A 25388-nucleotide genomic window follows, 5' to 3' on the forward strand; every position below is an offset into this window, starting at 1 on the left:
GCTAAACAAGAATGTGTCCAAAGTACACGGATGCCCCACTCGCGCTATCCTTTTCCATGTTCCATGGACCGTGAAATTGGGTAATTATCTCATTTGCCATTAACAATAGAAAGATTATACTATAGAGAACATATGTACTAAGTTTCAAGTTGATTGGACTTCAATTTCATCAAAAACTATCTTGACCAAAAACTTTAACCTGAAACTCTCACTTTCATTTTCTATGTTCTGTGAAAATTCTAATTTGGCTTTAAAATTAGAAAGATCATATCATAAGCAACAAGTGTACTAAGTTTCAAGTTGATTGGACTTCAATTTCATCAAAAAATACCTTGACCAAAAACTTTAACCTGAAACTCCCACTTTCATTTTCTATGTTCAGTGGACCGTGAAATTTGGGTCAAAAGTCTAACCTGAACGGACGGACGCACAGACGAACGGACGGACGCACGAACGGAGACACAGACCATAAAAACATAATGCCCCTTTACTATCGTAGGTGGGGCATAAAAATCACATTAAATCCTGATGCCTTTTATACTATTATATGGATATTCTGACAAAATAAAAGGAAAATATAAAGGTATTCATTATTTTTGTTTTATTCAATAATAAAAAAAGCAATAACTTAAACTGTTATCTCTGTGTTTAATATATTTTCTGTGACTTCTTGATTATCTTCAGACAATGCCGATTTGCTTAGTTCATAAGTAACAACAACACAAAGAGCATGTGAGAATAAATTAGTTATTGATCTACATCTTTCTCTACAAAATAAAATGTATCATAAGTAAGTTAAATATTAAACAATAATCTAGACAAAAACAACTTGAATTGTGTACACAATATATGAAAACGACTGTGAATAAACAGTGATTTTTGTTTTGATTTTCGGCGTTCGATTTCTTCGGGCCTAAGTCCTTATATTGCTTTAAACTCTTTCTGTTCGAGCATACATTGTAACTGATGCGTCTTTTGTAGACCAAATGTCTGGACAACCCAATTTTAATGTGGTATCAACGATGAGTTTATTTCATATCTTATAATAACAAAAACGTATGTTTCCTCACAGAAAAATTTAATAAAGTCACATTGTTTATGTGACTGTCTTAAATCAGGAGCCTGTGATGCAGTTGATGTCGTTGGTTACTGTTTGTCATAATTAATAACCAATAATGGTTTAAGAATAAACATGATAAATGTAGCAGTTTGTTTCGCTTTTGAATTGTTCCTCATGGTATGCTAGAGTTCGTTATCATGATTATTATTTACTTTGTGGTGTTGACTGTTGAAGGCCACATAACGATCTATGATCAGTAGTTGTTTATATCCTTCCCTTTTGTGGTTGATAGTTACCTCATTAGCAATCGTGCGGCATATTCTTACTCTTATTACAATTAAGTTACTTACAATAGCCAATCAAATGCATATAATAAGGAAGCAGCCTCTGGTGGTATATCTAATGCTGTTAGTATGATAATTATATTGACTAGACTGGCACCAGTAACTGGTGGGTTAGCTAATGCTGATATCGTTGATAAAATACTACAAAATTAAGATTTCGAACATAAACAAACAAAAATGCATTAAAAAATTTAGAAACAATTCAAATCTTATTTTAGACAATAAAGTTAGCAGATATATTTTATTCATTCTAAAATATTCGAACATCGGTAAATACAGGTTGCCTTTAATATGTGTTAACATAACCATTAACTATTATATGCGTTAAGGCAATGAAGATCATAAATAAATTCAATAAAATTCCGTTTGATCACCTAATATGATTACGTAAACGTATTCTCTAACAGTTCTCAGATAGACCTAAATACAAATCAATCTATCAATTTATAAATTCTGGCAAATGGTCGTAATCTTTCTTGGAAGTCAAACATACATTTTAAAAGAATATAATTGGGTTTTTATTTTTATTTGTATGTTTATGGAGAGCAATTTTACTATACAACTTCTTACCATACTAGGACAAGTCTTGTAAATGTTAGTTCCATTCCAACTAGTTGTACAACAAACAAACATGATATGCTGATATAAAGACATGTGCCACTCCTACCTATAGACACTGACACAGGTACGACAAACCTGGTAACTCTTTTGTCTAGTTTGTTAATCACTTCCAAGCTGTGCAATGTTTCAGGCATAGCAATGGCTCTGAAACAAAACAAAAAAGAAGCATCATCTTTTTGATCTGTTTTTCTGTGTTGACTGGTAGTGTAATAGTATATACTATTCATCTTCATTGATTCAATTGTATTGTTAATTGATTGAGTGTTGTTTGCCATTTACAAGTGTGTCCCTCCAATTCAGAACACAAAACATTAACAATTGAAACCAGGGTTCACCGAATTAAAGGTCGAGAACTTGAACCGCCGTATAAAAGTAGATGATATTGAGAGGGGCGGACATTTTGGACTGAAACAATTCTAATCAAAATGTTTTATTATCCCGTACACCAGTACGTACAGTCTTCTTTTTATTGAATTCCAAATGAAAGCCTCTGTGAGAAACTATCTCCCGAATATTGGGGAAAATATCAATTGCTTGTATCGGTAAATAGTTATCAGAGGTACCAGGATTATAATTAATTACGCCAGACGCGCGTTTTGTCTACATAAGACTCATCAGTGACGCTCATATCAAAATTTTATAAAGCCAAACAAGTACAAAGTTGAAGAACAAGGAGGATCCAAAATTCCAAATAGTTGTGCCTAATACGGCTAAGGTAATCTATGCCTGGGATAAGAAAATCCTCAGTTTTTCGAAAAATTCTAAGTTTTGTAAACAGGAAATTTATAAAAATGATCACATTATTGATATTCATGTCAACACCGAAATGTTGACTACTGGGCTGGTGATACCCTCGGGGACGAAACGCCCACCAGCAGTGCCATCGACCCAGTGGTGTAAATAGTTATCAAAGGTACCTGGATTATAATTTAGTACGCCAGACGCGCGTTTCGTCTATCTGTAAAAACTGGCAAGGCTAAGTGTAGGAACTAAACAAAAAGGGTGACACAAGCTTAAAGCGTAATAAGCGAATATCCTGAATGATGTTGAAAAGTCATGTGGACAATCGTAAAAAACGTATATGAGTACTACGTGTGCAACGCTTACAACGTTATAAAGAACTATAAATTGTTGAAGTTCCAATTATAACAAAAGCAGATGTCGAATATATATAGGATCTATATATATTGATAATGACACACCCATACCTAAAATAATATCTAGCGATTAATTTCACAATATTACCTCTTTTTCCAATTGAGTACGACCTCGCCAAAAAATTACCCTTGATCTCACGACTTAATCAAACACTAAAGCAGATGACCAGTACATCAGTACATCCAAATTATTATTTTTATCTAATAACAATAATTTCATTATTTAATATCAAGGTTACTTCAGGGAACACCGTTATTTACTTACGGATAGAGACAATCTTTTTTTATTTTTCTTTAATGTACAAATCAAGATATTTATATGCATAGATATTTTATCAGCTCTTCTACATTGGCTAGATTATCCGTAAATCAAAATTATCTTGTTGTTTATGTCTAATAATATACCATATATATGTAATGATGATAATACATATTCACAGTTATAAAGTCATTCATCATACGATTGTTTCAATAACACATTATAATAGTGCCTGGAGAAATAAGCTTTTTTTTTTTTTTAAATTAAGAAAAACATATGAAGATGGTTGATCACAAACAAATACAGCACCTAAAGAAAGTGATAAATGAAATGATAGAAACAAAATTAAGTTTTTTTAAAATGGTATGATGTAATAATATTGGTATCTATGTTTGAACAGTTGAAGTAAAAGTAAAATAACGGGAAAATATATTTCCAATTTGTAATCTAATCAGGCTTAACTAAAACTGTCATTGTGAAAAAAGTTTCAAATAACACTCTTTTTTTTACAAGTGAGATGTTTAACTTTAGCTAGCTATCAAACTAAGCGACGGATTTAGCTAGCTTTAAACCCAGGTTAAATCGATCATTTTCTACATAAGACAAGCCTGTACCAAGTCAGGCATATGGCAGTTTTTATCTATTCGTTTGATGTGTTGAGTTCATTCAGTATTTTTGTTATTTTACTTTTTTCTAGATTCAGCGGTACATACTTACGTGCTACTTGTTGCAAAAGTTATTAAGACTGGTTCGACCAGTGTGAAGAGAAAACGGAATGGATTTGTTCTGTATATGATAAAATAATTCAACGGGACAACTGCTAACGACCATAAGGCAAAACCAAGCAAGGCTGTAGCTATAAACATTCCCAAGTGCCTGAACTCGTCACTAGTATCGGCCGAGCTTGCTATTGTCCTTGCAAGAAGACTAGCTACTCCAACAGGTGTAAACCTTCATGAAAAAATTAAATGAACATGTTTACTAACTAATGAATTTATTAAATTTGTCACAATCTACATTCATAATTGTTTATTATGTCAACACTAAATTAGGCATTATTAATATTATGTAATCAGTTATTCTACTTTACGTGAGCTGTGGTTAGAACGCTACTAAGCACATAAAACGTCATATGCTGGTCGTTTTGAAAGTGTTTTTGTTTCTTTCTTTGACTTTGCATTGTTTTTTTTATGATATTCTGTTTTAACATAATTGTTTCTATATATTAAATCTGCAAATAAAATTTAAAAAACAAACATATAAAATATATACGATTTATGTATATAAGTTAGTTTCCTTCCTGTTTGTTATAGTTGCTAATGTAAATATGATGGTCAGTCTATTTTGGACTCGACTTTTAACCTTAGTATACCAATTAATTATTATCTTACTTTACAAACGCCAGAAATAAACACACGAAATGCGTTATAGTAATTATTTGAAAATTTAACTGCCAAATAATTTTCGATATAAATATTCATGGCTATTTTTTTCCTGTATGACGTTGACATAAATAATCTCAAATCATTAATTTCTATTTGAAAAAAAGTCATATATAATACCAAATAAGCCATCGCAACATCTGTAGAATGACATAGGTAGCGGATGTAAAGAAGTTGTAGAAGGCTTTTCCGTGTTCCTTTGTTGTACTGGTTGCCATTCCAAATATACTGCTTGCTATTATCAATCCTATATTCATATCGTAAGACATAATATCAGTTTCAACGGATAACAGTAATTGAATGGGTTTGTTCCTTTACAAATTTTTAATAGTAATTATATATTTGTTAAAAAAAAAAGTAAGTAACTGTAATTTTTAAATAGAAATCATATATTTAAAAAAAAAAAAAAGAAAAAAAAGTAACCGTTGCTTTTGTTAAATTTTAAAATTCAATAATACGTCTTGATCTTGATTTATTTTTATTCAACTGTGTATTCGTCGTCTGTAATAGCTATATGATTTTTTTCCTGATTAGTTTTAATTGTCCGTTCTTCGCTGGATTTGGTACCAATCATTATTTCAGAGATAAAAAAGATATAGCACAACTTATCAAACCAATAATATTTTAATTATCGGAGCAAAGTCAGAAACCTTGTCTTTTCTTTTTGTGTCCCTTTTAGTCATATACTTCCTAACATTTACACGTATTCATACATCCCTAACATTCCTATCGAAACACATCCACTCACTCCTAATGGAGTACATGGTTTTACCGTTTGTTTTTATGTTGGGTTTTTTTCTCCATTTTTTACTTAATTTTTGTCTTCTTTCTCGTTATATATTATAAGAACATCGGTAAAACTGTTCCATTCATTTCAAATAGTTTGGTTTGGGCCTTTGTAATTAACAAACATCCTTTATGCGATGTTGATGCAGAACATTTGCTAGTGGTACTTTTTTTGTCATGTCCTTGTGCCTTTTAATTTTTCGTTACTCGGATTTGGTTGTTGACTATACGGAAAAACGAAACCAACAACCATAGCCAAATATTAAACAAGGTAACAGTTTTTATACCGATATGTATATATACATATATGAAAAAAATATGTAGAAGATGTGGTATGATGCGAATGAGACATCTCTCCACACATGACTAAATGATACAGGATTTTTTTAGCTTTAGGTCATGGTATGGCGGTGTTTCTGCCAACCCCGTTTCGATCAGTCTTCTTTTATTCCTTAAAGGATTTTTTTCCTACTTTTTGTTTTTAAGTTTTTGCAATTGATTGGTTCAATTTTCTTTTGATTTGAAGTATTCATATTAGTGTTTTTTCCTTTCGTAGATGAAGTTTTGTACTCTTATTTCACGGCTTTAAGGGTGTAGTTATACTTGAATGGTATCTAGCTTTTGATAAATGATCGACACTGACAAAGGTTATTTGTTGTGCTGATATATATTCATGTTTCAAACACTACTATATATTATGAATAATTTAATTTCATTATGTACGTGTTCAATTCTTAAACTTGCATAATATTTTTCTGTTTGCATTATACATTTCTTTCTAAAATAGATGACATTAACATTTGGAAACAGTCTTTGTGAATTATTTCATTTTAGAAATATTCAATTATTTGTCGATAGAGCTTCGATTTTAAAAAAAAAATTAAAAGATTAAAATCTAAAATCTTCTATACATACTGACCAATTATATTTGTACCATTTGCAGACCCTAGTATTTTTTCTTTTTCTTTAATTATTGTTATAAAGCTTGATTCATTTTTTATTAGACTAAGATTTCTTTCAGCAATCCTGTATTGTGTGTGTGCCTTCAAAAAGCAAGATAAAGAAAAGTTAGGACAGAGGGGACACAAGACTTTAATTTCATATTTGAAATTTTTACCAATTTTGAAACGTTTGTTATGTCTAAAGGTACATTACGACACTGCACAACTTGAAAATGCTTTCTTAATGATAGGAAGCATAATAACTGGACCGTGTGATTGTTTGATTCTTTTGTTGGGATGTATCGTGTTGTGTTGTGTTTTGTGATCCATTTCGTCTTCTTTCGTTTCTTCATTTGAATGTATTGTGGTGTGTTTGTTCATTCGTCATTGACTAGAGGTATAGGGAGGGTTAAGATCTTACAAAACATATCCAACAGCTCTGCATTTTTTCGCCTGTCCCATGTCATAAACCTCTGGCCTTTATTAGTTTTGTATGTTTTTTTGGTAATTTATTTTAGTTCTTTTTTATGTTTCGGAGTTAAACGTGACGTTTATTTTCGATTAACTAGTATACATTATAATTGTATAGGTGCAAGCTGAAGCAAGCTTCCAGCTGCGGGATATTATCGATGTGTTAAAGACCTATCGGTGATTTTGAACCTTTTTCTGCTCTTTGGTCGGATTTGGTGTTTTTTGACACATTCACCGTTTCCAGTCTCAATTCTCAATCATATTGTCGACAAGTTTATTTTCTATTACGATACTAATCGGCATGCATTGTACATTTCGAAATAAATACGTTAAAAAAGCTTTTTTTGCAATGTTAATTTCAGGACAAATCATTGTCTGTGCTCCATTTGATAAAAGTGTTCCTCTATAATGTTTAGTTTTGTTTAAACAGTGTTTGTTTTTTACGATCGATCATAACCTCACCAGCTAAATGTAAATCTTTTTGAGTGTTCTGTTTATGGTTTTTGACTGTTATGCTTTAAAACATTTTTATAGTTTTTATATTCGATATTATTCTCGAACAATCGGTATCATACATAGTTTATTTCCCATTTCAACCAACAGATGATTATACTACCATGTAATACAAATAAACAAACCTTGCCACAAAGGGACTTGGCAGTTACTTTGTTTAAAATATAGTTAGTTAGCTGGTTACGTATATCTAGAAGTTGTTTAGTGTTCTAACTGCATATACTACAAGGTATGTATTATGAAAATATTATAACAAACAATATACCTGAAAAAAATTCTCACCTGTTCAAATGTCGACACAATAAGATTGTCAGGAAACACATTTCTGTAGAAAGAAAAACAATATCATACATATGAAATTAAAGAATAAGTTAAATAAAAAATCGCGGGAAAATGCATTTGGATCACATATTGACCATCTTGAACTAAGTAAGTATACCTTAAAAGATCGGCAAATATATCCTGTGTTTCTGTACTTTGATCGTGAACAGTGGCAAATTCCTTTGATATATGGACACTTTTTCCTGCAACACATGATCAAATTTAATCATTTAAGTCTTATACAAATATCAATATGCATATGTTATAGTACTTAGATGTGGTATGGACTCATTTGGTGGAGAGTTGTCTTATTGACAACTATACCACATTGACGAAGAAGATCAAAAAGTTAGCAACCATAGGTCACCGTATGGCCTTTCACAAGGAGCAAAACACATACCTCATAACATTTTGTAACATACCGTATACATTTAATGACAAATGTAAAACAGTTTGAATAAGCAAAATAACGACTCGATCTATGAACAAAGCAAGAAATTAAAAACAAATATGATATACAGTGTCCTTCTATGTTGTGATATTACACTATTATGTCAAGTAACGTTGAAGGTTGGTACCTATTAAAACGTTTAAACCCGATGAGTTTGTTTGCACTTGTTCTAAGTCCGATATCTGATGTTTAACAGTCGTTGTCGTTTCTTGATGTGTTACATAAGTGTTTCTCGTTTCTCATTTTTTATATTGATTAGACAGTTGGGTTTCCCGTTTGAATGGTTTTACACTAGTCATTTTTGGGGCCCTTTATAGCTTGTTGTTCCGTGTGAGCCAAGGATCCGTGTTTGAGACCGTCCTTAGATCCAAAATGGTTTACTTTTACTAATGGTTACTTGGATGGAGAATTCTCTCACTGGTACTCATACTACATCTTCGTTATCAAAGTGAGAGTGTTAGCGCTATAAAACCAGGTTTTGAAAATGCCTGTACCAAGTCAGGAATATGACAGTTCTTGTCCATTCGTTTTTTTATGCGTTTTGTTTTTTGATTTTGTTATGTGATTATGGACTTTCCGAATTGAATACTTTAACTAATGGTTCACGAAGGGTTAAAATTGGCCCTGATTTTTTTATGTTTTTTAACTTGGGTCGAAATATTCCAAATTTCATATAGAAATACTTGTGATAATACTATTAAAACAAGATTATTTTTTCTGGCACTTTCCTTTACAAATTATCGAGCTATGACCCCTTAAATAAACACAATTTTAATATTACTTGTTACACTTACCTGATATCCTTACATTATGGATTATCTTTCTGGTATTTGGTCACATCTCGCTCAAAACGCTTGACTGATCAAGAATTCAAACCTCTCGGTGAATCAGTCCAAGCGTGAGAACCCCTTCAGTATTCTTTCCGGCGAAATCCAAAGCGGTCACGTTTCTTTATTCGTCAGAATTAACGTGTCTTTGACACAATTTTTGCAATTTAAGTTTTTGTATGCGTGCAAAAATGACGGAAGCTACCGTTCACCACACGCTCAGTGAAGACGAGGTATTTTCTACTGCCAGCAGTCCAAAGTCGTCAGTGGCAGGTGATACTCGGGATAAAATGGCGGAGCCCAAAGCCTCGAGAAAGACCAGTTCCAGTAGGTCCAAGAAAAAGGACGAGGTCGAGGAACTGAATAAGAAATGGGAAAGCCGTTTCACACAGATAGAAACCAGGTTTGAAAAATATTTTGATTTATTTAGTTCAAACGATGGTATAAATATAAACAAGGATACTGTCACATCAGGTGAGCAGAGACCTTGTCAGAATCAATCTGAACAAGATAGTGGCTCTTCAGGAGCGCACAGACTTGTTGAGGATTCTAACCATGAACATTTTCCAACAGATTCAGTTCGTGAAAGGGAAAATGATGATGTTGTATCTTTGGCACCAGGTCATAGAGAAAGACATGACATAGGTTTACTTTCAGAAGATGAGTCTTCTTTAAAAAGTGAAACTGAAAATCCTCAAAAATCTTCATCAAGATTTAGTAAATATGTGAAGGGTAATGAAAGTGATTCAGATGAGAACAATAATGATCACTTAAAATCTTTATTTGGGGATGATGTTAAGACTAAAAAAGAGACAAGCTCTGGAGGTCTTATTCTTGACAAAAGTCAAATCGATATTTTATCTGGTTCTTGGAGGTGTAAAAATCCAGAAAGGTTGACAGCCTATAATGATGAGTATAGACACAGTTTTCCTGTTCACGAGAAAACTAGTGACATTTTAGAAGTACCTAGTCTAGATAATATGGTACCTGATTTATTAGTGAAAAAACATGGTGCTAAAGCTTATGCAGTAAGCCAGAAAAGCAATTTATACAATCCTTGTTTAAAATCCCTTGAAAAGTTGGCATATCAAGGCCAGGTAGCTGCACGCATGGGGATAATTACTACAGCATACACCCAACAAGCTTTGGGCAATTTGTTAAATACTTTGTCAGAAAATGAAGTTAATTTGGATAAATCTATCCAACTAGTAAGAGACATATTTGCAATGTCTACAAAATCTTTGGACCAAGCGGCACGGGCTGATGCATTTCACCACTTAATTCGTAGAAAAGCTACTTGAGAGGACACAGGTCTTAATGATATTAAAGAGCATAAGCATCCACTTGTGTCGTTACCTTTGACAAAGTCAGGTGTCATTGGTGACAATATGGAACAAACTCTTAAAGACAGGGTTGACAAAAATAAACAATTAAAAGAGTTACTGCCTGAATTACATGTGAATAAAATTTTTTCAGTGAAAAGGAAAGCTACAGGCAATCAATTTTCTAATGATTGGTCTAAGAAACCAAAATTTGACAATGCAAGGTTCTACATTCACAGGTGCAAAATCTGGTACACAGCGTACAGTGCAAAGAACTAGTACAGTAACAAGACCAGATAAAGACGACAAGAGTTCTGGTACAACAAACAATTTTCGTCGCTTTAACAACCTATTTCATGCAAAAGGGCAACAAAAGAAATGACTATCAGAACAAGGTAAGCAACTTTCATGTGAAAATGTTGCTTCCAGAGATACCTGTAGGGGGTCGTTTAAGTCTATTTCTAAAGGAATGGACAAAAATAACAAACGATCAGTGGGTTTTATCAATTATAAAAGAGGGCTACAAACTGGAATTTCATCAGTTTCCTCCAAAAACAGGAGTAAAAATAACTTCTGTTCCTGCAAAAGATTTAGAAATTTTACATTTAGAAGTAAAAGAACTTATGGAAAAAAGCGCTGTAGAATATGTTCCGCAAGCGGACATTCTAAACGGTTTCTACAGCACATTTTTCCTAGTTCCGAAAAAAACAGGGGACATGAGACCCGTAATAAATCTAAAGCCCCTCAACAGGTATCTCCGAAAACAACACTTCAAAATGGACTCTATCAACAGTCTTGAATGTAGTAAAACAAGGGGGTTGGGCAATATCTCTCATCTAAAGGACGCATATATGCATATCCCTGTATTTCAAAAACACATACAGTATCTGAGGTTTTGTGTAAAAAACAGCCCTTGCTTACAATTTTCAGCTCTACCGTTTGGTCCAACATCAGCTCCTCGAGTTTTTACCAAAGTAGTATCGGTAGTAGCTGCACATTTACGAGCACAAGGCATCAGACTAGTAGTATACCTGGACGACTGGTTTCTAGTAAATCAATCATCTCTCATGTTAGTCCAGGATCGAGAGATAGTGTTGAATCTTCTGGTAAAGTTGGGTTTCATAATAAATCTAAAAAAATCCTCTTTAACTCCAACACAGAAAATAACATATAAAGGTGCATTATTCCATCTGGATTTAGGAATAGTAATGCCAACACAAGAAAGAGTGTTGAAATTACAAAAAGCAGTCAAAGAAATGAAATTGAAAAAACATGCAACAGCCAGAGAATTTTTACATCTACTCGGAATTATGGCTTCTTGCATAGAGATGATTCCCTATGCAAGACTTCATATGAGACCAATTCAAATTTTTTTACTGAGTCATTGGCGCCCCACTTCTCAAAATCTGGCACTCAATGTTCCAATTACACAATATCTAAAATCTCATCTGATTTGGTGGTCAGATACAGCCAACATTACAAAGGGCAGATCTTTACAACACTGGGAAACTCATGTGACCATAACAACAGATGCTTCTACATCGAACGGTTGGGGTGGTCACATGGATTCCCTGATAGTCCACGGGACTTGGTCAGAAATACAGAAAACTCAACATATCAATTGTCTAGAGTTAGAAGCTGTACTGAAAACAATACAACATTTTCTTCCTCAGTTGAAAGGGAAAAATGTACTTCTGCGATGCGACAACTCGACAGTTGTACAATACATAAACAAACAGGGTGGCACCAAATCAATTCAGCTTTGTCAAAAAACTTGGGATTTGTTGAAACTCCTAATAGAACACAAATTCAGATAAAAGCAGCACATATAGCAGGCAAAGCGAATGTGTTAGCAGATCTTCTATCACGGACAAAAATAAGACACACAGAGTGGTCTCTTCAGGAGACTGTAGCTCAACAAATTTTTGTCAGGTTAGGCAGACCAATGATAGATTTGTTTGCGTCAGCGGAAAATCGCAAAGTGAAAATATTTTGTTCATGGTTTCCACACCCGGAAGCATATGCAATAGATGCTCTATCCATACCATGGGACAATGTAGTCGGGTATGCATTTCCTCCGATCTGTCTAGTACCGAGAGTGCTTCAACACATGAATCGATACAATTGCCAGATAATTCTAGTAGCTCCTCATTTGCCAAGGAGACACTGGTACCCAGAACTGCTAAAAATGATATCAGATTATCCCATACAAATACCAGTTCAAAAAAATCTACTACATCAGCCAAGAACAAAAATATACCATCCAAGCCCAGAAATATTCAGTCTGGTTGCATGGCCTCTATCAACAGAATTTTCAAAAAGGAGAGGCTTTTCTAAAGAAACTAGACAACTCATGTCAGCTTCTTGGAGAACAGGAACTCAAAAAGACTATTCTAAAAAGTTCAAAAAATTCTGTGGCTGGTGTAGTGAAAGGGAAATTTATCCCTATTCTGCCTCTTTAACAGAAACTGCAGATTTTCTTACAAGTCTGTATACCAGTGGTCTCCAGTATAGTACAATAGGGGGCTACAGATCTATGTTAGCAAGTGTTTTACCACCAGTCGAAAAAATACCAGTAGGTCAACACCCATACATTATTCGTTTATTGAAGGGTGTTTTCAATTCAAGGCCTCCAAGGGTCAAACTACTTCCTGAATGAAATTTAGATAAAATACTTGAGATGTTAAAGAAAAAGCCTTTTGAACCAATGAAAAAGGCTGAACTCAAGTTTATCACTTGGAAAACTGTATTTTTAATTGCTATCACTACTTTCAGGCGTTGCAGTGATTTACAGGCCTTACGTTTGGGAGATGGAAATATTTCTGTACATCGCAGAGGAGTTTATTTTATTAGAGAAGGATTGTCAAAACAAGACCGTCCTGGACATTTTGGTGCTAAGATTTTTGTACCTGCTTTTGATGCAGAAAAGCTTCTTGACCCTAAAAGAGCATTAACTTACTATTTAAAGAGCACTGACAATTTTCGTGATGAGAACAGACAAGATAGTAAATTGTTTTTAGCAATAAGCAATCCACATAAGCCAATTTCAAGTCAAACAATTTCATCATGGATTGTGAGTACCATTCAGATGGCATATAACGACAAAAAGAAATCAGTTAAAGCTCATTCGACAAGAGCTATTGGTCCTTCTTGGGCTCTTTATAAAGGTGCATCAATGAAGAACATCATGGAAGCCGCTGATTGGAGCAGGGAATCCACATTCACCAAATTTTACTTACGTCACATAGACCCTCATGTTTTATCGAAGTCAAAAAAAAAAAAAAGAAGAAAAATACATAAAATTAAAAAGAAGAAAAATGTGTACAGTTTTTAACTTGTAATATAGTTTGTACAGTGTTGGAACTATTCATATCCGACGAGATGCGATGCAAGTTTTTTAATCCTTTGTGTGTGAGATGAAAGACATCTATTTAGACTTTGTATATAGTGTAATATAGTGTACATTATTTGAACAAAAGAACTAGTCCACCGCTTGAGTTGGTACTGCTTTGGAATCTAATGATATCCATAATGTAAGGATATCAGGTAAGTGTAACAAGTAATATTAAAATTGTACAATTTTGTTCACAAATTGGAATTTTGTGAACGTAGTTACACTTACCTGATATACTACCCACCTCCTCCCCATTAGTAATTCTTTCGGCAATCTGTTTGGATTTCGCCGGAGAATACTGAAGGGGTTCTCACGCTTGGACTGATTCACCGAGAGGTTTGAATTCTTGATCAGTCAAGCGTTTTGAGCGAGATGTGACCAAATACCGGAAAGATAATCCATAATGTAAGGATATCAGGTAAGTGTAACTACATTCACAAAATTCCAATTTGTGAACAAAATTGTACAATTTGTAATAAAAGGTCAATTTTGGTACTTTTTCCCCATAATTCTAATTGTTTTTGGCATAATTTACTTTGTCCGCCATCTCCAATCCAAAAAGCTTTTATATTAATAAAATCTATATCAACATTGGAATCTTTTGGTTACAACACGTTTTGGATCGTTGGTGGCGGCCAAAGTGTTTCTGTTTGAAAAATGCACAAAATCATCATATTTTGACAAAATGTCCAAAATGGGCTTACTTTGGAGAACATTATGTACTTTTATGAAGACAACTGATATATTAAGCATTTAGACTTTTGAAATAGACTAATTTACGAACCAGAATGACAAGCAAATGTAAAATGTAAACGAGGGGGAAATTAAGGTATATCAAATATATGATTGTTGTACCTCAAACCGGTGACCTATAGTTGTTAATGTCTGTGTCATTTTGGTCTCTTGTGGACAGTTGTCTCATTTGCAATCATATCACATCTTTTTTTTATAGTACCTTTCATTTATATTCAACAGTTTTGCAAATATGATCGAACTTATTACACCACCTTAGTCACTTTTAAAATATCCTTTTTTATTTACTAATGTTCATAGGTGACCGCATTTGTAATAATTAATCAAATCATAGATTTCTTCTTTTTGTCAAATTAAGAATTGCACATTATTTGCTGATGAAAAGACAATGAAAAAACGCATTATTTAAATATTCTATTTTCTTTACTTATATGCATAGTTTACCTGGTTCTATTATTACACAAAGGATGCAACCTAAAAAACTTGGCAGAAAATTACACACCATTGTAAATATCAAACAGACCGCGCTTATTTTACCATTGGCTTTCAAGTTGAGGGATGCTGTTGCTAGAAATATAAAAAAAGCACAAAAAAAGTTGTTATGGTTCACAGTACAAAGATGCTCCACTCGCACTATCATTTTATATGTTCAGTAAAATCTAATGTTGCATTCAAATCAGAAAGATCATATCATAGGGAACATGTGTACTAAGTTTCAGGTTGTTTGGACTTCAACTTCATCAAAAATTACCTTGACCAAAAACTTTAACCTGATTCGGGACAGAGGGACAGACGAACGAACGGACGCACAGACCAGAAATATAATGCCCCTATACTATCGTAGGTGGGTAATAACAATCTTAGGCAGGCTATGAAAATGAAATAACTGTACTGCGTCAACACCCAAATTAAGTGTATTACAGTACAGGTGCATAACATCAAGATCTACTTGTTTCCCAACTTTGAATGTAATTCTGTAAATAGAACTGTCCTACATAATATAGTGTTGCCTTCAGTTATAAATATATTGTCAAGTAAATAAAAGAAAATCTTAGTCTCAAGGATAATCGAATCCCATCAAATACATTAAAATTTCATATTCCCTAAAAATATAGTACCACACCGAGTCGTTTAAAACTACATTAAACGTACTGTGAAAATGTAGCGACTCACAATGAAATACGTTTGTTCAAATAAGAAAAGTATTCGATTTACTGGTCGATATTTATCAATTTTCGTCATACCCAAGATAAAAAAAAACAAATTTCTAGTTTTACTCAAGATTTGGTTACAGGTTTCTGGTTAACTGAATGTTTTGTTTAGACAGGTTTCTGGTATACTCAGAGTTAAACGCAGGATCTGGTTTAGACATCTATATGGTGTACTCAGGGTTAGGTCAAGAATGGTGTTTAATATAGTAAGGGTTCGGTTTATACAGGTCTCTTGTGTATTCATGGCTTGGTTAAGACAGGTTTCTGATTTACTCACGGTTTAATTTTGACAGATTTACCATTTACTCATGGTTGGGTTTCGACAGGATTTTGGTGTACTTAGGATTTGGTTTAGACAGGTTCTTGTGTATTTAATGTTTCGATTATACAGTTTTCTGGTGTACTTGTGGCTTGGTTTAAATTTAAGGTGTTTACTGATTAATATGGGTTTCTTGTTTATTCCCGGTTTGGTTTATAAAGATTTCTGATTTCCTCGGTGTTTGATTTAGACAAATTTCTGATTTTGTAGGGTTTTGATTTAAACAGGTTTTAACTTATTCGTAGTTCGGTTTTGGCCGGTTTTGAGTTCATTTATGGTTGAGTTAAGATAGGGGTCTGATTTACTCATGGTTATTTTACGATAGTCAGGTTTTTAGTCTACTTAGAGTTCGGGTAAGACATTTTTTAAGATTGTCCAGGTTAAGTTTATACACATTTCGGTTTAGACAAACAATTTCGTTAATTCAGGGCTAGCATTTGTCAAGTTTCTTCTTTATTCCGGGTTCGGTTGAAATTGGATACTCAGCCTTTGGTTCAAACATGTTTTAGTTTGCTTAATGCTAAATTAGGAAAGATTAAACAACTTCGTAGTTCAGAATTCTAATGGCAAATTACGCATTAAGGTAATATCAAGATAGTACCGTAGATGGAAATGGTAGTTCAAATAAATATTGGAATGGATGAGTTGTTCTTGGTAGTGAGACGCTTTTGTTTTCATTTTGCAAATGCAATGGACAGAGTGTCATCATAGTTTAAATATTTAAGAACTCAAATCTCAATTTTCTAAGTTATCGTTCTTTTTAAATGTGTTGTGCTTACATCTATTAGTTAGCACGTTTCGTTGTCTTCTTTCTTACATGTACGGTTTTGCTTGTCCCCTGTTACTGTTTTTTTTATTGGAACAGGAAATCATGAAAGATTACTTACCTGTAATTATTGAAGAAACCATCAACGGAACAATCATCATTTTCTGCATACGAATGTACATTTCCCCCGGTATTCCTGAATAGAATTTCATTAAATACTAAAAAGTAAAATCACAAAAACACTGAACTCCGAAGAAGTCTTATATCTAAGTCTTAGGGGACGTATATTATGATTAAGCAATACCCTCTAAGGGCGGATGCAAGATTTTTGAAAGTGGTCGTAATTCCAGAAAACGAATGAAGAATTTAATGATCAATTTGATACTAAAAAATGATACATTTTCCCATCAAAAGCTGACGTACGCCCTCTATCCCCATCCCCCTTTTGAATAGGTCATTGATATTGCAGGATAAGTTGCTGACAATTAAGTTGCATGTACATGACTGTATTTATATAATTGTATAACCTTAACATTACGATGTGCAAACACTTTTACCAAAAATAGAAATGTTACCATTTATAAACCGTACACAAAATTTTATTTAAATATTGGGGTCATGAACAATAGAAATTTCTTCTTTCAGTACATAACGGTAATTTGATACAACACCTATGTGTTATCAAGCACTTAACTATCTAGTAATGTTATTCTATATAGCATACATGTATACTATGGCACCCGAACACATGTAGAATTCGTGTTTGTACATCTTTTCAATGAAATAATTTTTTTCCGGAATTAATTTTCATAAACTGAATGTGTCTTACAATTGGTATTTATTATTTCAAGCATTCATTGACAAATAATCCATACACTGTATATAAACAATTAGAAAAGACAAATATCTATACTATTAAACGAGAAGACCTCATTTTGTGTGTCGCTTCTCTTGCTTCCACAATAAATTCATCATCATGCCTCTGTGTCCTATAGGTACCATTTATAGTCGCATTTGTCATCCATTCGTATGATTGTTCAGTTTGGGTTATTTGCGGAGAAAAACGGGAAAATTTAGGTGTCATACCACCAATTACTCCCTCAAATTTAGAACGTATGTGAAAGTAGGCCTACTCGGACAAAAAAAAGTGCATTTGATGTCATTGTTCACCTAAACTAACTAACAAATTTGCAGAAATGAAAGTTTTGTTGAAAGAGAAATATATTAGGACCATTTTGAGCCAAAATTTACCTGTCTATGAGTTTGCATTAAAAATTGAGGATTAATGCCCTCCATAGTATACTAATTTAAGATTTCCAGAAAACCAGGGGTTATTTTTAGTGGTACCTCCTTTCGGAAGCTCTCTGCTTTCTTATATGATTTTGAATGTATGTTGAAAATTGGCATGCAGAAAGGTGACACCTGTACAATTCAGGATATACCTAGTTTCTATGAAGTTAAACTTAAGGTAAAATATTTAGAAAGCTGTGAAAATTGCAAAATTTGGTTGAACAGATAGGGACTTTTAATTGGTGGTATGACACCAAAATGCATCCGGATATTGTACTTTGTACTTTGATATGACAAATACTATGAAAGTGTATTTTCATTTTCAAGTTAATTATACACGGCGGGAACAGAGTTTATTAAATAGAAAGGGTCTATATAATATGTCAATGACCGCGGTAGATCGATTAGTAAACTGTGAATGGATCTATAGTAAAAAGCAAATACACTTTAGGTATAGTAATGAATGTTCATAATAACGCTAATACACTTTAGGTATAGTAATGTCATAATAACGCTAACGGCATAATTGAAATAAATAGAAAAACCAAATATTGGAATTTTTTGGGGAAAAGGTGGAGGGATGGGGGGAACAGTTGTCCTGTCCCCAAGTACCCATAACTTTTGATACCTTTCCTGAAATTTTCCAGTCATTAAATCTTTAACAAAAATCATCTTGCAACACTTTACATACTTTCAATCACGCTCTGAATGCCCACGATTTCGCGGGTGTGTTCTAGCATTTATCATCTTTGCTTAAAGTATTTCAGTTTCGGTTATTTTGAGAAGAAAACGAAAATAAATGCGTTCAGATATCGTTTCCGTCATCGGAGTGACTTCTGAGAAATGTAAAAGATATCCGCTGCCCTTTAGGCCTGTTTTAATATTAAACATAATTTGCATAAGTACGTGTATTTTCTATTTACTATCAATTCTAATAGTTTACTATCCACGGCGGTGACTGATATTCTGTATACTACATACACATACTATGAATAAATTGTATTTGCTATAATTTACTATAAATTTCAATCATATATATCAATGGCCGGTTATAGTAATTATAGTATATATATGTATGTTCATAGTATACAGAAAACAGAAGGAATAAAAATCGGCATTTGGAAAAAAGGGGGAGGGCAAAAAAATGGGCCCAGTCTCCAAAGTACCGTTGACTTTTGATACCTCTCCTGGAATTCTCCGTTTAAAATTTTTATAGGATAGATTTGTTTGTGTGTGTTAGGATGCTTTTTTCATTCAACTAATAATATGTGTTACCATTAGAAAAAAATCATGCAAAGCTACTGCTTTTAAGACTATTTTTCAAACTCAATTTCACATATTTTTTTTTCTAATTTCACCATGCATCATAAAATGTGCAAAGAACATGCTTGGCTACTATCAGTCATGTGAGTCTTGTGATTTAATATTATAATGACATGTATAATACTATTTACCTATCCATAGTAGAGTATCTTTCGTTAATGTCCATTTCCTTAAAGAAAATCCAACAGATAAACCAACGGCTCCACCAAGTAACGTAAGAATTACTAATAAATTAGTATTCAAACATTGCTTACAACTTTGTGCCATGTTAGACAACAGATATCTACATATTACACAATCAGCACTACACGCGGAAGCTAAAAATAAACACTAAGGGAGGTACCATTTGATTTTTATGGGGTAGGTGGGGGGGGGGGGGGGGGGGGGGGCTAGGATGAAATTTGCAAATAATAGGCAGGACAGGAGTTTTGAGTAAAAAAAAGGCAGGATGAGACACTTTGCAAAAAAAAAAAAGGCAGGATGACAATTTAGGTAAAAAAAAGTCAGGATAAACTAATAAAAAAAAAGGCAGGACCAAATAGAGTGAAAAATAAAAAGGCAGGACAGAGATTACAACTAAAAAAAAATGCCCCCCCCCCCCCCCATAAAAATCAAATGGTAGCTCCCTAACGACGCTGTGTGTATTATCAATAAAAAATGAAGGTATTGATCTGACAAACAAATGTAATCTAAAACTGTTTTATAAATCAATATTACATTTAGTTGAATAAATATGTAGTTTGTTATACCAGGATGCTCGTATTTCCCTCTCTTTCTATATCTTTTAAGACCTCTTTTAATGTCAAATTGATTTTAAAATTTTAATTTTGATATTCAATTATTTAGAAGCATTCAATGCATATGATTTTTTTCAGCGTTTAGATTGTATTGTATATACATAATATTTATACATATTTGCATAAGAAGTCTGAATAATTCAGTGTTATGATCAGATTTTTTGTAAAAAGAGAGACAATTTTTTATTCACTTCCTGTGTATTATGTACGTTTGTAGACTTATAATGTTGCTTTTTTTGTTTTTCTCTATTATGATTATGAGCCATTAATTTATTACATTTATCTTATAAAGTTATTCATTTTTTCATTATAGCAAGTTATTGAAAAAAAAAGTACGTTATATAAAATGTTTGCGTAAAGAGACGATTGATATTTAAAAAAAAACTCTACGCAGGTTTTGCTCCAAAATATAGAATAATAGCATATGCTGCTTTTTATGTTATTTTGGCTCCGTAGTACTCCCTAGCGGGGCTCCGTAGTTTTTCCGACTTAGTAAACATACTCAAAATTCTGCTGAAATAGAAAACACAGTACCTTTATCTTTTCTAAAACATTGACAATTTAATGATATACGACTTAAGTGACGATTAAAGAAATTAAATTTTTAGATCTCCACAGTTTTTTTATGGGCGGGTAAAATTGGTAGAACACACAGTTATATATAATATGAAACTTTTTATATATAAAGGAAACCTACGAATTAGGATCACACAAAAAAAAAAATATTTATCTCGTGATAATGAGAAAACCATACGCGATAAATAATCTCGTAATTAATCGATAATTAGTTACGAGATCATCATTGTTTTATCTCGTAATTACAAGATAATCATCGCGTAATTCCGAGATAACTATCACGTGATTTCGAGATAATTATTGTTTTATCTTGAAATTACGAGATAATTATCGCGTACTTACGAGATAACTATCACGTAATTACGAGATAAGAAGTTTTTATCTCGTAATTACGAGAGAACAATCGCGTTATTACAAGATTATAATCGTAAAACGTAATTACGAGATTAAAATTCATCTGGTCAAGTAGATTAAGAGGAGAATATTTTTGTAAAAGATTATAAGATTATTAATCTTGAGGGGTTAATTGACAATTTTGGTCATTTGACTTATTTGTAGATCTTACTTGGCTAAACATGTTTGCTGCTACAGTTTATATCTATCTATTATATTATTGAAGATGATATCTAAAAACTGGAAAATAATCATTAAAATTACCAATTCAGGGGCAGCATCCTTACAACGGGAAGTCTGATTTGTCTACAACCTTACCCTGTCATATTTGCTCTAAATATATAATGTGTATGATGTTGTGCTGTCACGGTGGTGTAGCACCAGTGTATTGTAAGTATGTACTTACAAATAATGTAACAAAACTTTTTTTTAAAAAGAATCAAATGTTTAATTAAATCGTTCAGCCTCTTGTGAACTGCTGTCCCGACCCAATGCTTACAATTAATATCCCAGTGGCTCTTAAACCACTTTTACGGCATAGATAAGGGTGTGACACTTATAAACATTCGAAACCATGCGTACATTCAAATTGAATATGTGTCTGTCTAACGCCAATACTCCAGTTGTTTTCGTTGGCCGCCGTACATCATAAAATTTTATGAGCTTAAATTTGACCAAAATTCTCTTTCATATAGGGTGTTATTGATTTTTTTTATAACTTTTATATATGTACTAACTACTGTACACGATATGACCTAAACGTGTAAGCCCACGTCGATCTCCTAAATATGTAAACATAGATTTATCTCTCCTTGAATACTAAACTTGTCCAAAATACCGCTTGTTAACGTGTCTGTAGGGATTCTCTGCGAGAAAACAATATCATTTCCGTTTTATTTAGAATGCGCTTCTTTGGTCTTTTTTTGCGCACTGGTAAATAAGTCTAGTCAGAGAACAGAAATCGTATAATTCTAACGTTTGTCTAAAAGTCGTCTATAAACACCAACTGTAGTTGTAGCGTCTGGTTGGGATCGTGTATATATTGCGAACGACTGTCACTGTGTCTAAACCACACCGGCAAAATTTGCTCGGACTCGATGGTATCTAACATCCGGCACAATGACGGAACACCAATAGACAAAAGAAAGGTAGGTTTCTCCTTATTTTTTTTTATTTTTTTATGATATCGAAGAATATATATACATATACAACTATTTTCTATTGTAAGATGCAATATTTTCTACAACCGTTCTATATTAACGGAGAAATAAGTCAAAATGCATGTCAAAATGACGAATTGAGTGAACCTTGCCTCGAAATTGTTTAATTTCTCGTTAAATTGTTCACATTGTACGGAAAGAAAGGTACGGGAAGATAGATATTGACACGGAGATTGCAAATTTGGTTATTATGAGCATCTCCATAATTGTATCTCTGTGTATTGAACGAAAGAAATTGGTCATGTCAAAATGGAACTGGCCGGTTTCGTCAATGTATACAACCCGGTTTCGTCATAGATTTCAAAATGCATAACCCGGTTTGGTCAAATAAAAAAAAATCATAATCGCATTACATTATAATTGATTATTTAACCTCAGCGTTCAAAAGGAGTTGTGTGGGTCGTTGGAAAACAAGTTCGTTCACCGGACAACGGCTTATTATTTATATGAGTCTCAGATTCAAATAAATAATAAGCAAAAACTTGAATTCCTACTCTTGAGGCCCCTCATGGGGGGGGGGGTCCTAGTAATCACATAATCACCATTTTTTTGCCAATATAATCACATAATCATTAAATATTTGCTTATCTTTAGTAATCAAATAATCATAAACTAAAAATACAGTCCTAGGTAATCAAATAATCATGAAATATTTGGCTTAATAATCAAATAATCATTAAAAAAACGGCCAAGTAATCACATAATCAAAAACCCCATGAGGGCCCTCACTCTTATAGAACACAAATATTTTAATTTACTTTGCATTCCGAAATTTTTTAACAGCAGCTCTCTAAATATGCGTTTTCTATATGAGTTATGGGAAAATATGTTGAACATGTTTAAACTTGAAATTAAAGTTTACGGTCTTAAAAATCGAAACACACAATTGATATGTGATTTTCTCGCACAAAAGGATGGACACCTTTATAAGTAATCTAATCATTCTATGTATGTAATCTTTTCTACAATCGTTAAAAATAAATCTTCTTAAGGATAAACGTTGATAATAAGACAACTGTATATGCATGCATAATCGACATAGAAAATGAATGTAGGATTGCAACTACCATGCATTAAAATATTTTTTTTTTATCCCTTATTGTAACTATACTGCTATGTACAAATTAGTATAATAGTCTCAGGTCATCGACAAAATTCAATAACAATTATTTTGTTAACATTACTAAAAAAAACGAGTCTGTACTGTCGCCGTTGTGTTATGATGATCGTACACTGACGTTGGTCAATATATTTTGACAATATATACGGACAGACGGATTCAGTTTATTTCAAAGTGGACGTAATTCGAACAACTTTTATATACCGCCGTGTGGCACCGTTAAAGTCCACAATTCCTCTAAAGTCCACAACACCGCTAAAGTCCACAACAATGTTCTGCTAAAGTCCACAACGCCGCTAAAGTCCACAAAATTTCCGCTAAAGTCCACAAAATGACCTCCGCTAAAGTCCACAAGAAAACACCGTTAAAGTCCACAACAATAAGTTCCGCTAAAGTCCACAAAAAAGCACCGTTAAAGTCCAAACATTTTTTTTCATTATCAAAAGACAATTTTCTGTTTTTTACACCCGATATTATAGATCTAATTAAAAACACGGACTTTTGTTCTTAGAAAGTATCTCTTGTCAGCATAAATTCTATTTAGATGAATGAAAAAATTATAGTATTTTCTTTATCGATTTTTATGCGATTTTCTATCAATCAAACAGACAACATTTCTGAAAAGTTATCTAACTATTATACTCTTTTTATTCTTTAGTAAATATTTGTTCATCCACAAGAAACTCCAACATAGCGTTCTCTTTATGTATATGCTGGAGACATAATTTGGAGCCTATATTTGATATTTAAATTTCCTTTGCAATATCTATAAAACATTTATATATAAGTAAGATTTCCATTCAGTGTCTGTTAGGTTCCACAGCAGCCAAAACGGTCCGTAAATCTCAAAAATAGACTTGGATCCATCATGTTCTTTTTTGAAATCAAAATAATGATAAAGAATACCACACATTCATTCATTTTGTGGTGCTCAGCAAATTTCCATCACTCTTTGGTTTGCATATAAAAAAGAAGATATGGTATGATTGGCAATGAGACAACTGTCCACAAGAGACCAAAATGACACAGACATTATAAACAACTGTTTGTTTTGTTTTCAAAAAGGAAAATGAATTTGTTTCAGAATGAAAGATGAATTGAATAAATTGTACGCGGATGTGGTTCTGTATTGTGTATTATCCATGATGAGTACAAGTATAAGTTTTTTTTCAACAATGCTACATGTATATATATATATATGTTCCAGACAATATGAGTGTATCTGATTTGAACCCTTACGCGTACAATGTGGACCATATAAGTATACCTGAACGTATACTCGTACCGTATGAGTATACTCGTATGGTCTAGTATGAGGTCGACCATACATGTGCATTTGTCAAATTTATCAAGAGTCAGAAAATGAAATAAAAACTTTAACCAAATAAACTAGAGTCTCTAAAGAGCCTGTGTCGCTCACCTGTGTTTACTGATCCTTTGGAAATCATGTAAAATAAGGTTAAAATCATAATTTATAGTATAGGATATCATTTATATTTAGATACTATAATAATATCTAAGATAATAGCAAAGAACTTAGGGACAGCAACCCAACAACTGGTTGTCTGAAAATTTCAGGGCAGATATATCTAAACCACCGACAGATTTGCTCTAAATGCTTCAGTTTCAGAGATATAAACCAAAAACTGATTTTACCCTATGTACCATTTTAAGCCATGTCTGCCATCTTCGTTCGCGGGCAGGGTCATCG

At 33.0% G+C, this 25388-nt stretch overlaps 2 protein-coding genes and 1 long non-coding RNA gene across 3 annotated transcripts in view; 2 read left to right on the forward strand and 1 right to left on the reverse strand.

Moving 5' to 3' along the window:
• LOC139481246 (excitatory amino acid transporter 1-like) overlaps positions 1-25388 on the forward strand; it is a 74846-nt gene that overhangs the window by 11473 nt on the left and 37985 nt on the right. The gene's annotated exons all lie outside the window — the stretch shown is intronic.
• LOC139482512 (excitatory amino acid transporter 1-like) lies at positions 629-19874 on the reverse strand. The gene is made up of 11 exons (XM_071266425.1): positions 19703-19874; positions 17080-17154; positions 15107-15229; positions 8034-8118; positions 7877-7919; positions 6589-6712; positions 5004-5130; positions 4159-4392; positions 1975-2169; positions 1411-1545; positions 629-767 (listed from the first exon to the last, which is right to left on the reverse strand). The coding sequence occupies exons 1-11, from the start codon at positions 19836-19838 to the stop codon at positions 629-631; spliced, it is 1416 nt and encodes a 471-aa protein (XP_071122526.1). The 5' UTR covers positions 19839-19874.
• LOC139481251 (uncharacterized) lies at positions 10759-13670 on the forward strand. The gene is made up of 2 exons (XR_011654585.1): positions 10759-10910; positions 13291-13670. It is a non-coding gene; the product is annotated as an uncharacterized lncRNA (long non-coding RNA).

Source organism: Mytilus edulis, chromosome 7 (assembly GCF_963676685.1).
Source record: "Mytilus edulis chromosome 7, xbMytEdul2.2, whole genome shotgun sequence".
NCBI lineage: Eukaryota > Metazoa > Mollusca > Bivalvia > Mytilida > Mytilidae > Mytilus > Mytilus edulis.

Bases quoted from the DNA above. Each gene is read 5' to 3' on its own strand.
- LOC139482512 (XM_071266425.1), bottom strand. From the start codon at position 19,838: ATGGCACAAAGTTGTAAGCAATGTTTGAATACTAATTTATTAGTAATT. The intron at 8,119-15,106 runs GTAAACTATGCA...CATGTGTTGCAG, and splicing joins TTGTGTAATAATAGAACCAG to GAAAAAGTGTCCATATATCA. The intron at 2,170-4,158 runs GTAAGTATGTAC...GTTTTGTTTCAG, and splicing joins ACTTTTGCAACAAGTAGCAC to AGCCATTGCTATGCCTGAAA.